The 17,688-nt window shown below is 33.8% G+C and overlaps 1 protein-coding gene across 1 annotated transcript in view; it reads right to left on the bottom strand.

Moving 5' to 3' along the window:
- Window positions 1–17,688, bottom strand: part of PCLO (piccolo presynaptic cytomatrix protein) — a gene marked incomplete at both ends in the record, with an annotated part of 365,582 nt that overhangs the window by 18,877 nt on the left and 329,017 nt on the right. The window contains one exon of the mRNA XM_082662011.1: window positions 15,739–15,812. Coding sequence (XP_082518137.1) covers window positions 15,739–15,812 — 74 coding nt within the window. The remainder of the gene's footprint in view (window positions 1–15,738; window positions 15,813–17,688) is intronic.

Below are 17,688 nucleotides of genomic sequence, written 5' to 3'. Positions count from 1 at the left end.
TTGTGGCTGGTCCTTAATACGCATCACCTTTCCTTGTTAGTTCCTTTAACCTTCCCCACCTTGTAAATGGTCATTAAATTCTTTTATACTTCCCCTTTGAATGTGTTACCTGCTTCCCACTAGGGCTTCGCAGGACATCCCCTGTTGCATATAAAGTCAGACAGTAATCCAGGGTTTGTTTTGTTTTGTTTGTTTGCTTTTTCTCTATAGGGAGACATTCTCCCAATTCCATCTATGAAACAGTCCCCTTTGATTTGTGGTGCCACTTTGAGTTCCCATATATTCCTGGGTCTATATCTATGCTTTGTATTCTATGTCATTGTTCCTTTCATCTTGCACAAGTACCAGGCTCTTTTGTCTTTATGTTTTAACACCTTGCAGGGTAACCTCACCCTTGTTTCAGTCAGGATAGATTAGATTCTGCTGTAGTAAGAAACACTACCAAAAGAGATTATCATACTAAGTGAAGTAAGTCAGAGGAAGACAAATATCATATAATATCACTTACATGTGGAATCTAAAAAAAAAAAACAAAAAACAAAAAACAAATGAACTTATTTACAAAACAGAAAAAGACTCACAGACATAGAAAACAAACTTATGGTTACCAAAGAGGAAAGGGATAGGGGAAGGGATAAATTAGGAGTTTGGTATTAACAGATACACACTACTATATATAAAATAGATAACCAACAAGGATGTACTGTATAGCACAGGGAACTATATTCAATATCTTGTGATAACCTATCATGGAAAAAAATCTGAAAAAGCATATATATATATATGTACATATATTCAGTTTGCTGTACACCTGAAACTAAAACACTGTAAATCAACAATACATCAATTAAAAAAAGTTAATTTAAAAAAACTGCAAGATTTTATTCTCTCTCACTGTACATATCCAATAAAGGTTGGCAGGGTCTCTGCTCTTTTTAGTCACACCATCTCAGGCTGATGGGGAGTCACAATTTTCCCCCTTGCTGACTGCCATGTCTGGAGGAAAAGAGAACTCTACAAGTCTCTACCAGCAGTTAAATGTTCAGTCCAAAAATGGCACACATCTTGACCATCCATGACTCATTGGCTAGAACTAGTCAAAGGGTCAACTGTGTCACAAAGGAGCCAAACAGTCTGGGAGTCAGAGAAACAGAAATAATTAGTGAGCAACAATAATGAACACCAAAACTTCCTTTGCTCCTTTTCAAAGTTGACTTGGATGTTGAAAGTTCTCTATTATTTCATATGAATATTCGAATAATTATATTGAGTTCCTCAAAAATATCTAGCTGGTAATTTAATCAGAATTTTATTAGATTTACATTTTCATATTTAAATTGTTTCACTACAAAGCACGGAATGATTCTACATTTATTCAGATTTCCTTTTATGCCCTTTAATAGAGTCTAAAAGTTGCCATGGATATCTTGGTTATTGTACAAGTTAAACCTAAGATACTGTTCAGTTTTGATATTATGAGTGATATTATTATTTTTGTTGCTTTGTTGCTATTGTGTATTTATGATTAATTATTGGTGATCTAGAGTAATTCTTATTAGTTCTAACATTTATCTGTTGATTCCATCAGATTTTCTGCATACATATTCAAATTGTATACAAATAATTTGTTTTATTCTTTCCCTTCCAATCACTGTACCTCTTACTCAATTTTCTTTCCCTATATATTAACCGAGACCAATGCTATGTCAAATATTAATAGTAGACATCCTTGTCAATCCTGATCTTAAAAGGCATGTGCCAAAACTTCACCTATAAGTAAAATAATTTTTAATATAATCTTTACAAAATTAAGGAAAGGCCCTACCTTTCCTAATTTGCTAGGAACTGTCATCAAAAACAGATGTTTAATGTAAATCAAATGATTTTTCTTCATCTATGTAGTTTAATTTATTATATTAGTGAATATATTAAAATTATGTATTAATCTGTCATAAATATAGTTTTCCAATTTACATTATTATAAACAAAGCTAAAATAAACATTTTTTACACAACTCTTCACACATGGATAAAAGAATTTAGCTAGAATATAGTAGAATATTTAGGATATGTTGGAATCATTAGCCAATGATTAATCAAACATAATGCAAATTTTCAAATTTAGTTGTTACTGTCAAATTAGTCTCGAAACAGTTTATACTAACAATTTATGTACTGCTTTTCTATCAGCACTATAATAATTTTGTCACACTTCTGCAAATTCTGAATTTTTTTAAAGGACTTTTAGAAAAATAATATATACATACACATACTGAATCCTGATCCATTTCTTTTATATGCATCACAAATATCTACTTTCAGTCTTCATATTGTTTTTGTTTATGTTATAATTTTTTGAACAAAAGTTTTATTTTAATTGCAATGTGGTCAAATTTGTTAGTTTTTTACACTACAGTTTTGGTTTTGTGTTTAAATAGTTTTGTTTTTTAACAGTTCTTTCATATTTTGCCATTAGGAAGAAAGTCTCTATTTTCTTCTAAAAGTTTTTCACTTTAGATACTCAAAACATCCTCAGTTATTCTTTATTGCTTTTTTACAGTGTGAGGTAGTAGGAATTTATTTTTCTTTGCAGGCAGCCAAATTTTCTTTAATCATTTCTTTATTTGCAATGCAAGTTTTGTTATAAATTAAGGTTTCATATACAGGAAAATATTTTCTGGTCCATCTGCTCTGTTTCATTGTTCTACTAGATAATACATGTGCTGTACCACAGTATTTTGTATACTATAACTCTCTAATTAATCTTGATAACTAGGAATAACCCTACTTTATCATTTTTATTCAAAACTTCCTAGCCTTTACTTCCTTTATATAAATTTCAGGGTCAGCTTTCAAAATTCCACTACAAACTTTTAGTTATTTAATTGAACTTTCATGGTATTCCCATATTAAGTGGGAAACAATTACAATCTTTATGATATTAATCTTTATGACATGCTCTATATGCCTATTCATTCAAGCCTTCTTTTTGGAATTTCAACAGTATTTTGCAATTTTCTCATAAAAGTGTGAGTATTTTGTTAGATTTATCTCCTGGAATCTTAGACTTTATCTCTACTGTGAAGAGTTTCTCTTTTTAAATAATGTTTTTGAATTGGTCATTATAGGTGACATAAGAAGGCTATTATTTCCTGCCTTGATTTTTCTATTTTTTCTGACTCTGATACCATTTCACCAGCTTTATTTTGAATAATAATTGTGTGATGTATATATTTCCACTTCTTTTATTTTCAACTCATCTGTGAGACTTTTACTTTAGGTAGATTTTCTGTAAATAGCAGGCAGCTAGATGTGTTTAACTACTTGGATGAAATTTCTCTTTCATTAGGTGATTTTAATACATCAACAAGTTAGAAGTAATTTGGAATTAATTTTACTTTCTGTTTAACTCCTTTGTTTTAAAACTGCACTTTTCTCTATTGTTTTCCTTCTGCCTCCTTAAGGAATGCTTTCATCTGTAAGTAACAGAAAAACTTACTTAGAATGATTAAACAAATAGGGATTCATTTCTTAATATAAAAGAAATCCAGAGATTAGCACAGGTTTGTCATTTCAGTAATGAGGCAGGCACCCAAGTTCTTTCTTTCTACTATGTCATTTTTAGTACTTGTTTTTTTTGCCCTTTTTGTCTAATGGTTGCAAGATGCATGCTACATATCCAGGCATCACGTCTACCTTCCAGACACAATAATATGGGTCAGAGAGAAAAGGATTTTACACCACAGGGTTCTCACAAAAATCAAATTAGCTAACATAGTGCTCAGCATGTTTAAGCTCTTGACAGATTTAAGTTATTTACATTTCCTCTTTACTATAATGGAAATCATTTCTTATTATCCAATTTTTATAAACCCCAAATCATTTTGATCCCCAAGTCCAGGCAGTATATTGTACCCTATCCTTCTGGCAGGAACTTCACACTGATACCTCCAGAGTGTACCAATCACTAATTGGTTTAGGTGAACAGTGCCTCCTGGAACTGGGCTTTGCTCATCTTACATACATGAGCAGCACTGACCTCAGGCTTCCTAGTAAATGAAGCATGCAAGATCATTGATACTCCTGATAAATACAAAACACAATTACTATTAAAGTTGAAATTATTAAGTAGAGAACTTAGTAACCTATCTTCAAAGAACAAAAAATAGAATGTTCTATGGACTAATTGCTACTGCTTGCCACCACTTCTGAAAACCTGCTACCAATTTTACTATTTCTGATTGACTGAAGCTAAGCCCTTTTCTAATCAAAAATAGCTATCATTTCCTCAAGTGCTTCAACAGCAAAATAAAAGCCTCCTATATTCTCTCTATACTCAGTTTACACAGTGATACTCTGAATAAGTAGTTAATATTAGCTCTCTTTTAAGTCCTCATAAGTCAATCATTTTCCTCAAATGACAAAGATAGTATCTGGTACAAAAGCACTTGGCATTATTATCCCCCAAGTTAGTAAATTAGACTTTCTTTGGTTTCTTTTTTAAAGGTTGAAATTATAGGAAATGGATGAACCATAATTTTAGATTGGCCAAAGTATATTGAGAATATACTACTAGGTATTGCAAAGATCGGCATGTCACTTTAGCTCACAGTAAAATAATCCTTGAAATCAGACTCACATAAAAATGCTTCATCAATAGTGGATTGACATGAGTAAGTTTTCTGAAAAAGAAGAGTAAATTATTTTTAAATAATCAAAACACCAATAAATATTTTAAAAATTAAATAATCAGTGCTTTGAAAAGAAAGGCAATGACCTGTAAATTTTTAATTGAAATTTACCCAAATAATATTATCTTTTTCAAAATAAATTGATTTATTTTACTTTTATTTATTTTTGGCTGCATTGGGTCTTCGTTGCTGCACGCAGGTTTTCTCTAGTTGCGGCGAGTGGGGGCTACTTTTTGTTGCAGTGTGCGGGCTTCTTATTGCAGTGGCTTCTCTTGTTGTGGAACATGGTTTCAGTAGTTGTGGCACATGGGCTCAGTAGCTGCGGCTCGCGGGCTCTAGAGCACAGGCTCAGTAGTTGTGGCGCACGAGCTTAGTTGCTCCGTTGCATGTGGGATATTCCCAGACCAGGGCTCGAACCCATGTCACCTGCATTGGCAGGCGGATTCTTAACCATTGTGCCACCAGGGAAGCCCTATGTCAGTTTTAAGAGGACTGATAATGCAGTAGTGCATCCAAGATTGTAAATCTATTGTGGTGATATATGTTTAGCCAGAAGAAGCCGAAATAAAAAAGAGTAAAATGTTGAATTTCTGGAAATAGTCCCCATGCCACATTGGAAATGATACGCTAAATGAATTATCCATTAATACTTGATGAATTTTGAAACTTTTTTCACGTTATTATAGAATATCAAAACACATTTCAGAAATTTATTCTAGTCCTCTGTTCTGTATTTCATTCCAAGCAAAACTCTTCTACCGTTTCTATGTAATAAGTAGTTATGATACTTATTTTTATTATTATTCTTATTAGTTACATTCTTTATCTATTTAAAAAAATTCCCTTTAATACTTAGTAGAAATTTTTCTAGCATCTATTTAAGAGGTTTTTGTGTGTGTTTGTTTTGTCATATCCCTCACTGCTCCATTCAGATTCATGGATTTCAGTACATGTTTGAAAGTATACGCGGATATATTCTAACATAAATCTCTTATTTTATCTTTCCAGTATCCCTTGTCTTCTTCTACCACTACACTGGGAAGGTCTGCCCCCAAATCCAAATGGATCTGTTAGGTTGAAAACCACCATATTTCATTTTCTTTGCCAGAGTGATTGTTCCAGAGGTGGGCATCTGAGCCACGTAGGAAAAAGTAGAGTGCTTCACTTAGGATATTTGAGACATATTCTCTCTTTCCCTTCAGTTAAGAGCTTAAAAGTGGGTCCCAGAACAGCTGGGAGCTCTGTCCCCAGCCTCATGGAACAGCCTGAGTACAAGGTTAACTTGCAGGGAAAACTGAGAAAAGAGTTGAGAATCTAGAACAGGCTGGAGGCTGGTATTTCCTGAGGCTATTTCCAGCTATCAACTTCTCAGTTATAGCAACCTATAAACATTCTTTTCTTTTAAGTTAGTTTGTGTTGTTATCTGTCTCTCAACAGTGAAAGATACTGCCTTATATAGGTATAGTTGAGGAAATATCATGTTAAAAAATTGCACCCTGGATGTAATGAACAAATAAATGTCAAAATTACTCAATATTGTTTTCTAAAAATTTAAAATACTTTAGATAGGTTTAATGGAGTATAAATAATATGTAGTAAGCACTCATGTAATGACAGGTCAGCTTAAGAAATAAAACATAAATTCAGATGAAGCCAATTATGGAACCCTTCCCCAATTGCGTCCTTTTCCCACATCCCCAAAGTAATCATTATTAATTTGATGATTATATTTTAATACTATTACTATGTATATATGTATCACCTAAGCACTTCTCACTACACTGGACCCTAAACCTGGTCTGAGACATCATCATCTGTTCCCTGGATAAGTGCAATAAATACCCAACAGTTCTTCCTTCTTCTGCTTTTCTTCCCTGCAGAATAGTCTCAAAAGAGTAGTTGGGATGAATGTTTTAAAACTTAAGTCAGACTGTTGCATTCCTTGGCTCAAAACCCTCCAACAATGTCCCACACCACTTTCAATAGGAGGCAAAGTTCATGCTGTGTTCTCCTAGGCTCCTGTTCCTCCTCTGACCTCCTCACCTCTGCTCTTCCTTGACACACTAGCTCCCTTTTCATTGGATGTGTGGGGCTCATTTCTCCTTAAAAACATTTTGTTCTGCCTGGACAATTCTCCCCCCAGGTATCCGCATGGCTCTCTTTCATCTCCTCCAGTGTTGACACAACTGTCTCTCAGTGAAGCTTTCCCAGAAAACACTATTCCCAACTTTTTTTTTAACTGCAGGTGCCCAGAATTGAGCTGCTCACACTCCTCAATTCATAGCCCACAAGCACTCAATCAGCATTGTCTCTGCCAGGATCCTTCTTTGTATAGTATTTAATTATCTTTATAGTTTTCCCTTTCATCCCAATAACTTCAACTCATCACCCTCCCAAAAGCAGCCACCCAATCTTGTATATTTACTACAATCCTTTCAATTCAACTTCCATATATTTGTTTATGTAAATATTTACATAATGAGGTAGCTATAAAAAATCTAGTATTACTTTGTATTTATTTATTTTTAATGGAAATAATATTGTGCTATAAATCTCTTTCTTGATTATGACAAATTATATGCCAACAAATTTGACAACCTAGAAGAAATGGACAAGTTTCTAGAAACATACAGCCTAGAAGAGAAATAGAATCTGTAATTTAAAAACTCCCTACAAAACAAAACTACACTAAAATCTGATACATTTGGGTTGGCCAAAAAGTTTGTTCGGATTTTCCATAGCATCTTACGAAATATTTTTTGCGTAACTATTCACTTCAATTTCACAGGTGTATTACTAGGCTTGATTTATCCTTTAGTCTCTTGGAGTCTTAATGTCTTGATTCAAAAAATATTTATTGTGTGGGTATTTTGTAGAAGTCTCAGTGTTAGACATTGGGAATATCATAAATATTATAATATCTATTTTAGAGGGTTATTGTGAGAATGGAGCTGCCAAATTTTTAAAGATCCCAGCAAAATGTTTAGCAAATAAATATCAGTTGTAATGTTGCCGTGGTTATTGCTGTTAAGGAGGATGTGCTGGGTTTTTTGAGAGGATGAGTCATCAAGTAGAATGGATAATATGTATATGTATTTATTTATTCAATAGCAACAATGTCACAATAAAATATGTAAGGTAAAGCCCTGTTACTGCTACTTAGTATTTCATACACCAGTGATAGTTGTCTGTGTGCCAGAGGGTTATGTAAATTACAGGAATCACAGTGGTATGTTATTTAATGGGTAAGAAGCATCTTCTGTGATAACAGTCTAAAACTGCATTTGCTTGGTGCAGGAAAATACTCAGATGCACAAGATGACTTGAGTAGATAGCAAAGCATATTTTTAAAATAAAACATTTAAACAGGCAAATGCTTCTTTTCTACAATTGTATTGTCGCAAAGCAAACAGTAGAATATACTGATTTTTTTAGAGACCAGCAGTCACTTAATAAAGCAGTGTGGACTTTCCTCAGAGTGTATTATCTCATGCCTGGGTTACTTTCTTACCTGTAAAACTGGTTCCTTTAGGGAAAGTGTTACTTGGTTGAGCAAGGGCTACTTTTGTGAAATGTGCTGTTTTTGTGGGGTTTTTTGGGTCAGTTTTACTCTTTTTTACTTAAATGTAGGGTTTCTTTTTCCTGTAGAAAGTTATATAAATTTCCAAATGACTTTCTGGATAAATCAGAATGTTTCAGTTAGAGAAAGTAACTAATAAACTAAATGGTAGAAAAATGAATTATCTTCAATGAATTTTGCATTTTCCAAAATTCTGAAATTTATTTCTTGCTGGGCATTTAGAAAATTCATTTTGACTTTTGATTGAAGTGAAAAAAAGGTTAAAACTACTTGGTAGTTTGAATTCTACAGCATTTTTTCCCCAGAGATTTTGTATTTTATTGTTATTAGTTACAGTTAAATTTCTTAAAAGTGAAAGAGCTCCCTGTGTATAGCATTGGTGCTATCAGAATATCTTTAATGAGTATGTTAAACAGGGTACTTAGTTGCAATAACTATTACTTAAAAAGCTTTAAGAGAATGGATATTCATAATCATTTAGGGTAATAATAGGAAATTATTTATTACAAACTGCCACTTTTTTTCTCATACTTGTTAACACTGATCATTATCCCTCATTTTTTATTTCCTCATATATCAAAAGGTTGAATCATTTTACATAATTTTATGACTTCTTTTTCAAAAATCAATTCTCCCTTGGCCCAACTCTTCATTTCCCCAAACCCTTAATAAAATTGCCAAGAAAAATCTACTGTCAAGTCTTTTTATATGTTTCTTTGCTTCTTTATATTCATATTTCTCAGAATAATTTTGTATTGCCCTCATTAATTTATTGATATTTAAATTTTGGTAGATGAAGAGTTAGCCTTCCTCCACCTTGACATATAGTTATGTCACAATCTTGATTAAACTAATGTTTGGAATTTACATTAATGTGACTAATATTGTTCACTTCTGAGACCATTGGGTATTTCATGGAGTTCTCAAAGATTTCTTTTGTGTTTTATCCTCAAGTTATTAATTACTCTGTTTTACAATTTGCTTTGCTTTCTATGTACCTATTCCTAACTGTTCCCAAAATTTCCAAGAGTACTCAACCCCTCTGAAGACCATTTTACACTTGGCTAGATACTGACGCCTGTCAATTCCTCTTTTCCTTCCCACACTAACACCTCACTCGTCATCCACTTGCAGCTAGAACTCACCATATCTGCTCAGATTTTCCCACGTGTTCTCTCTGCCTGCTGCATGACTACTGTCTTTAGAATCTCCTCATTTCACCATTGACGTCCCCACTCTTCTTTTCTCTACCCTTCTTGTCTCTTGGCTCTCAAGTTGTGTGTGTGTGCGGGGGTGGGGGGGGGAGGGGTCAGTGTGAGTTTGAGTGTGGTTTATTCTCTATGTTGGTAGAACATACCCTCAAGTAACTTCCAGATAGGTAGCATGGGGACCTAACATTTTTTGAGAACTAGACATCCCAAAATGATTTTATTCAACCCTTATACTTAATGGATAGTTTGTGGATAGAACTTTAGTTTATACTCTCTTCCACTTGGAATTTCAAGGGCATTACGCATGACCCTCTTCTACGTGTCAATTATTGCTGTTGAGACATCGTATGGATTCTTATCCTTCCTCCTTTGTGTGTAATGTATTTTAATTAGGTTTATGGGAATATCGGAATCTTCTTTATATCTCTTGCTGTTTTGAATACAGTAATTTTATGGACATTTTTAATATCAGATAGAACAAGATTTAAAATGGTTTTATAAGCTACATAGTACCTATAATGTAATTGATATCAATCTCGGTTAACTGGCCATAATCATCAACAATGTTAGTTTTCTTTCGAATAGTTGCAGCTAGTTTTATAAATTTATTTTTCATGCAATAGCACTGTAACCATTAATGTTAAAAAATCTTGGAAAGTACAATAGGCAAGAGTCAGTTGATATTAGATTATATATCTGTAGATTTTAACCCACACTGTTTAATTAGTTGACTCTGGGTGAATGGTGTCATTGCTCTATGTCTCTGTTTCCATAACTTTAAAATCGAAATCATTATTCTATGTCTATATCCCCTACTGTTTTGTGACAATGAACCGGATAATGTAAAGGCATTTAGAACAAAGTAAAACTATATATCTGTAATATTTATATGTCTTGTTTTGTTAATTTTCTACAACTATGCTAAGAGAATATTCTTAGTTTATATTCATTCACTACCCTTTGCTATGTTTTAACGTCCTTATCTTGATTCAAAAGCCCCTCTCCCATAAATAAATCAGAGCACCAACTCCCAACGCAAGCAGTTTGGGGACTTCTAGGCAAAGAAGACATTTTCAAAAAATATTAAAAACTGCCATTAGAGATATGAATCCCTGAAAGTCTAAAATATTCTGGGCTTAAATTTAGCAAATGTCAATTCTTTGATGAGTGCTTAAGGATAAGAAACAGTCAAGATCTATTCCAGAAATTTAATTCATTTAATTCGTTTTTAGTGGTCAATTAATAACCTCCAGTGATGCATCTGTCTCACAGTAAAGACCCAGAATTATTTTTTGTTTCAATAATAGACAATTTTTAGGATATGCTTTCAATGTTAAATTCCCAGTCAGTAATCCAGGACTAGAAATCAGTAGCACTGAATTTTAAACTCAGGCCATTTAGTAAAGCATAATAAGGTCTAGAAAAGACATCCTTCATAGAGGGGAGACATTACTATACAAGGGATCACATCAGATTTATTCTGGGAAGAAGAGTAGTTTGAAATACTGTAATAAATATATGTATCATCTTTTCAAAACAAACTGGAAAATGCAGGACCTTGAAAACATCTTTTCTGGTGGAATGCCAAAGGCAGAAAAAGAAACCATTTTAGAAAACATGAGTTTAAAAGTCTTGGGGAAAATCAGGTCAGAAGTATTCACTTACATGATATAGGCGATGACTGGGACAATGACCGCTAGCATTTATTGACTACGTGCCAGCCACAGTGCCAAGCGCCTTACACTCGTTATTTCCATCAATCCTTGCAATACACTGATAAGGTAAAATACTACTGTTATTCTTACTTTTGTAGATTAGGAATCAGAGACTTAGAGAATATGAGTAACTTGTCTAATATCATACATATAAAAATTGTCATGTGCACACTGGCGTATAAAGATATACCATGTCGTGCTTCCCTAGTGGCGCAGTGGTTTAGAGTCTGCCTGCCGATGCAGGGGACGCGGGTTCGTGCCCCGGTCCGGGAAGATCCCACATGCCGCGGAGCGGCTGGGCCCGTGAGCCATGGCCGCTGAGCCTGCGCGTCTGGAGCCTGTGCTCCGCAACGGGAGAGGCCACAACAGTGAGAGGCCCGCGTACCGCAAAAAAAAAAAAAAAAAAAGAAAAAAAGAAAAAAAAAACCCGACAAAATTTACATCATACATATACCTCAAGTCCAACACAAGGTTAAGTCCATATTTCTATGGGGACAAAACAAAATCTTACACTTTAAATTGGTATCTTCTTCTTATCTGCTTAGAACAAATAAATTTCTGTCTGATTCGATAATTTTCTCCCCAACCTCTGCCTATATATTCTTCTTAATGTAAAATTGTTCATAAAGGTTTTTTTTTAAATATCTTTATTGGAATATAATTAGTTTACAATGGTGTGTTAGTTTCTGCTGTACAACAAAGTGAATCAGCTATATGTATACATATATCCCCATATCCCCTCCCTCGTGAGCCTCCCTCCCACCCTCCTTATCCCACCCCTCTAGGTGGACACAAAGCACCAAGCTGATCTCCCTGTGCTATGCAGCAGCTTCCCACTAGCCATCCATTTTAAATCTGGTAGTGTATATATGTCAGTGCTACTCTCTCACTTCATCCCAGCTTCCCTTTCCCCCACCCCTGTGTCCTCAAGTCCGTCCTCTACGTCTGCGTCTTTATTCCTGCCCTGCCACTATGTTCATCAGTACCGTTTTTTTAGATTCCATATATATGCGTTAGCATATGGTATTTGTTTTTCTCTTTCTGACTTACTTCACTCTGTATGACAGACTCTAGGTCCATCCACCTCATTACAAATAACTCAGTTTTGTTCCTTTTTATGGCTGAGTAATATTCCATTGTATAATGTGCCACATCTTCTTTATCACACTTGTAATAAATGTTTAACATTTACTCTTCTTGCTAGATTGTAAGCTCCATGAGGGCAGTCTGTCTTAATCATTGTATGTAGCACAGTACTTGGCACATAGTATTTGCTCAGTAAATATTGTTGTCTGACCATAGTTTAAAAGAAAACTATGTTGAAATATTATTTAAGATTTCTTTTTAAAATTTACTAATGATATGAAAATTTTATTACATGAAGAGCATAGTGAAAAGGTCTTAATGAAATGATTTATAAAATGAATCTATACCAAGAGTTTTGTCTCCTTATTTAGCTATTTCCTTTGATATGATCAGTACCAATTTGTTTTGTGTTTTTGTTATACTATTTCAAAGGAGGGGACTTTCTAGTGCATTAATTGTAAGTGTACACACTACACCCTGTGAAAAATAATACAGAAAAGCAAAGAAATGTGAAAATGAATTTTTTCATAGATTTTGAAGACTCGACTAAATAAATGGAGAAATTTTGTGTTCCATTTTAAAGCTCCTACAAGTATAATGTATATTTACTTGGTATCTAAGTAAAATTTCTTCACTTGGGACTTTAATCATCACAGTACTTCACATAGTACTTCTTTGTTTGTTGTTAGACATGGATGCTTTCTAACTCTGGCACGTGGCTAGGCCTAACTGAGATACCCCTCTCTGTGGTATGCTACTGTTCATGTGGGGGCAGGGACCCTGCTACAGCCAGGGCACTGCTAGCCCACTGGCAGCTTCTCTGAGGCCAGAATATCCCTGTAGCTGGTCCAGGGTATACCTGCTGGATTTTGAAGTATAACTTTCCTATAAAGGTTTAATATTTATTGCAGTTTTCTTTTTCATATTATTAGCAATCTCTTATGTATCTCTTATAGAACTACTCATAACTTCACATAAATGTGTTACCTGTAAATTTGCTTATCGTCAAAATGTCATAAGTAACTCAGTCAAAAATAATTTGTCCAAAATATTGCTGCCAAAAGGGCATGACTCACATTACATTACATATTCCATATGGTTCCCGTCCTCAACTCCCACCCCTCTGCTCAGTAACTAATCTGAGATTAACTGTTGATAAGGGTCAGTTCACTAAAATATAAACACATTGACTCATAAGTTTAAATAAAATATAAAGTAGCCTCCGACTGGCTTCTTCTTGGAAAACAAGCATGTTTTGTGTGGGACTGATAGGAAATAAGAAGGTAGCATTAGGATGAACAATTTCTATTCTTTTCAAATGTTAACATCTATACTAAAATAATTTTATTTATAAACTTTAAGGTTAAGAGAAAGATGAAGTTAAGTAGTTAAAACTTTTGGGAAAAAGCCCCCATGAATTGCTTCTCTGTATACATGAAGTATAGGGTCAGATGAAAATCAATGGCCATTACTTTAATACAAGATTATATTGTTTATTCATTCACTTAAACATTCTTGAAGCAACTTTATGGGCAAGGCTTTCTGCTAAGTGCTGGGACACCAAGATGAATAAATCATAGCTCTGGTCTGAGAGTTGTTCAGCCTGATGAAGGAGACAGGCATAAAAATAGGTAAATTTAAGTCAAAGAACAATAATAACACAAGATGAAAATTACGGTATAAATAGGCACAGATTTTGTGAGTGATAGACAAGTATAGGAGGAGAAAGAGGGAAAACTGAATTCAGGGCATACGTAGTTTGATGCATCTATGGAATTTCCAGGTAAAGTACTGTACCAGCCCTACGCCTGTGTGCCCTTGGATGCATCTTTGGTCTTTCTCTGCCCTGCTTTCAGAAGAGCTGCTCCCTAGCATGTTTTCCAGCCTCCCCTGTTAGTTGGCTTCCAGCTGATTTGACCAGGCCCTGGCAGAGACTGGAGAAGGGGAGGAAGGGAGAAACTGGGATATTTCTCCCCATCCTTGTCTATCTCAATATATATTTCTATCTTTTGTTGTGTCTCTTCCTTACCTGCTGATCCCAGCAGACAGGCTTATCTTGGTTTCAGCTCTCCCTGCCCTCCAGCCTTTAGGGACAGTAGCTTTCTTTTGCTACCTCCGTACCCCCTGCTGGGTTTCTCAGCATCTTCCACACGTATATAATAATTGCCAGCCATAAATGTCCTATTTTTAAAATACGTATATTTTTAATATGGTTTCTATTTTCTTGGTTGGGCACAAATGCCTGGTGGATATCTGAGTCTGAATTCCAGGGAGCTTGGATGGCAATCAACATATAAACAAGAGTTGATGAGTTTATGCAGAAGGAAGATGGGTAAAAGGAATGGTGGATTGAGGATGGGACCGTGGGACCATGGCAACAAGTAGAGGAAGCACAGTCTTTGAATGAGTTCAAATAAAAATTTTTAGTAGAACCAGAAATATGTGATATCTACTTAAGTCCACTAGGAAACTTAAGCATCACTTAGACCCAGCATTTTTCAGATCAGGTTTCTAAAGATAGAAAGATCAGGTCACCAGTCAAGACAAGATTTGAACCTTAAATCTGGGTTTCCTATTTCCTCATCGAATGTCCATGTGGTACCATGGCATTAATGATTCTTTTTAATAGCGTGTGATTTGGTGTCATTTTCATGGATTCAATCACTTGCTCTTACCTTGTGTGATGTTTGCACTTCAGTTTCTTTTCATGTAAAACCAGGTACCTTCATAGGTAATTGTACGAATTAAATGAAATAATATGTGAAAAGTACTTAGAATAGTGTTAAGTACTTAGAATAGTTAAAATTATTGAGAGTGTAAATCATGATGTATACCAGTGCTATCAGATCTTATCAAAACATTAGGAAAAAAATTTTTTAAACGAAGGAAAAGTCATTGTGCACCTTAGAGATACTGATTATGTGTGGAATAAAAGGATTTTTTTTGCATTTTGTAATACACTTATAATACTATTTAATAAAATAAAGTTTAATTTAAAATTAAGTTTTCACTTTAGAAGTTAGTTCAGTCATTATTTTTCTACAAAAAGATTTTTACACCATTAGTTTCCTCTTAGTTCCACATTTTTAAGGCTTGCCATTGACTTAAATGAGGTTTCATGATTTTCTATTTGTATAGTATTTTAAACAAAAACATTTTTTTAAATTTCAAGATATTTTTTCCCAGAGAAAGTCTTCAAGTTTCATTCTGTAATCCTCATTCTTCTTTCCCTTTAAAATTTGTAGTACCCCAAAGTGCTTAAATGTTAAATATGAATGTTAAATGAAGTGACAAAGTCATTCTAATTTAATAGATCATATGGATAATGGTGACTTATTTCCTACTGCTTTTGGTATTAGTACTTAGAAATTAACGTTCATATTAAAACAAAAACAAAGCAAACAGTATAGCATACAGATACAACCAAAATCCAGTGTATTGTAAACTGTAACTTACCTTCAGTGTCTGCTAGTCCTACGCCTACTCCTGGCTGTTTTATAGTCTCTTGCCCATTCTGCCCCATCTTTCCTCTGTTTAAAAAGGAAATAAAAGTTTATATATTCAATTATAATCCTAAATGCAAATGAGGAGTCCAAGTTTGAAAAAATAGAATGATATCATATATTCAGACCTGCAACAAATTACTTGAATGGCAAATGTTGTACGAACACAATAAATCACTCTATATCATATTAATTTTAAAGTGGAAATTTGTTTATCATTCCTATTGAGTCCAAACATAGAACCTCAAAATTCAGTGTCCTATTCATGGACTCATTTATCAAAGACATGACCATCATGAAATCTTCAAATTTTGTTTTAGAATTTTTTTTTTCTGCCATTTTTAACTCAAGAAGGAGAAGGGTTTCTTATATATTCACACTTTGTTATAAGGAGTTGTATAGATCCTTTGGTGGAAGGGAATGTTGAATTGAATAATTTATAAATATAATATTATAATTACATGGATTATTATTTCTTTCAGATCCTTCCTGTATTTTCAGCTGTGTGTAGCACATTGGCTTTTGAAGTCATACAGCTTGGTTTCTACTTCTGGCTTTGCTACTTTAAGCTATACATCATGTAAGGTAAATCTTTCAATCTGGTGAAGACTATTTCTTCTTTTGTAATTTAAGGATAGTAACATGAGCTACCATTTGGTTATGGGAAAATCACATGGAAAATGTAGGTAAGTGCTTAGCATAGTGCCTGAAACATCGTAATATTCGATAAATATAAAGTACTAATAGGTAGATGTGTACATAACAGCTTTAGAATTCAGCCAAAGGCTGCAAACCATTTTTAATTTCAGCCTTAAACGTCTTCGAAGGCCAAACAAATGAAGAATTCATTATACTCTGAGCACTGTGGGTTCAGAATATTGATAACGTAAGAGCCAAACGATGATAGGTCACTTCTTATTTCTTCAGAGAAAAAGCTACATGGCGTACAAAAGATTTGGAAGTTGCCTTTATATGTAGTTATATAAGATGTTCTAAAAAAAATGGAATAAAAATGCTTAAGTGTTAAAAATGGTGCTTGAACAAAGGAATGTCTTGATACTAGACTTTCTAGACAATAATTCAAACATAGCAGTATTTACTAACAATTCATTCTTACTCTCACAAAAAATATTTAGTTTGCCCAACCAGCTGAAAATGTAACCATACTTATTGCTTAAGACTCCAATTAGATCTTACTTGAAAACTGCTCTAACGATCCTCTCATCATTCTACTGAAATGGTTCTGCACATAACGAAAGAGGAACTGATGTAAATTCAAAAATCATTTTATCTTGAAAGCCATTACATTGCTCCAAGATGACAATTCTAGGTCAAAGTTTTAAACACAAATTTTTATTAAGTGATTATGTGAAGGATAAAGTGCATGAAGAAATGTTATAAATTATATCTATAATTATATATAGTTTGCATCTGAATATATACAAAAAAGTCTTGATTAAGCAATGCACAAAACTTCAATTTGTGTAATTACTTCAATGAGATTCAAGACAAACAGCTGATAAATTAAAAAAATTAACTTTGTCTGCCAGGATTAGACATGGAGAAAGCTTAATAACTTAGTAGCAATCTCACCTTTAGCAGTATACTATACAAGCAGAGCGGGCCAAAACACCTCTTGTTACTGAGCCAAACTCAATTGAAAGTGAGGATCGTTTTAGTAGTGCTAATCGAGTAGATGAGAGTCCTGAAAAATTACTATCCTATACTTTGCCAAACTTTAACAAAATAAGTATAATTTTTAGTAATTGTAATAAAAAATTTTTTGATAATTTTTATTTGATCTTGAGGACTGCATTTCATATTTTAATGATGCTATTCAGCTGCAGTATTTGCTTCTAATGAAAACTGATTTTAACATTTGGTATTTAGCCAAAATGTGGAT

This window comes from Grampus griseus, assembly GCF_964374135.1.
Source record: "Grampus griseus genome assembly, chromosome: 9".
Taxonomy (NCBI): Eukaryota; Metazoa; Chordata; class Mammalia; order Artiodactyla; family Delphinidae; genus Grampus; species Grampus griseus.
Note: the sequence above shows the minus strand (reverse complement) of the source record. Positions and strands in the feature narration are given on the sequence as shown.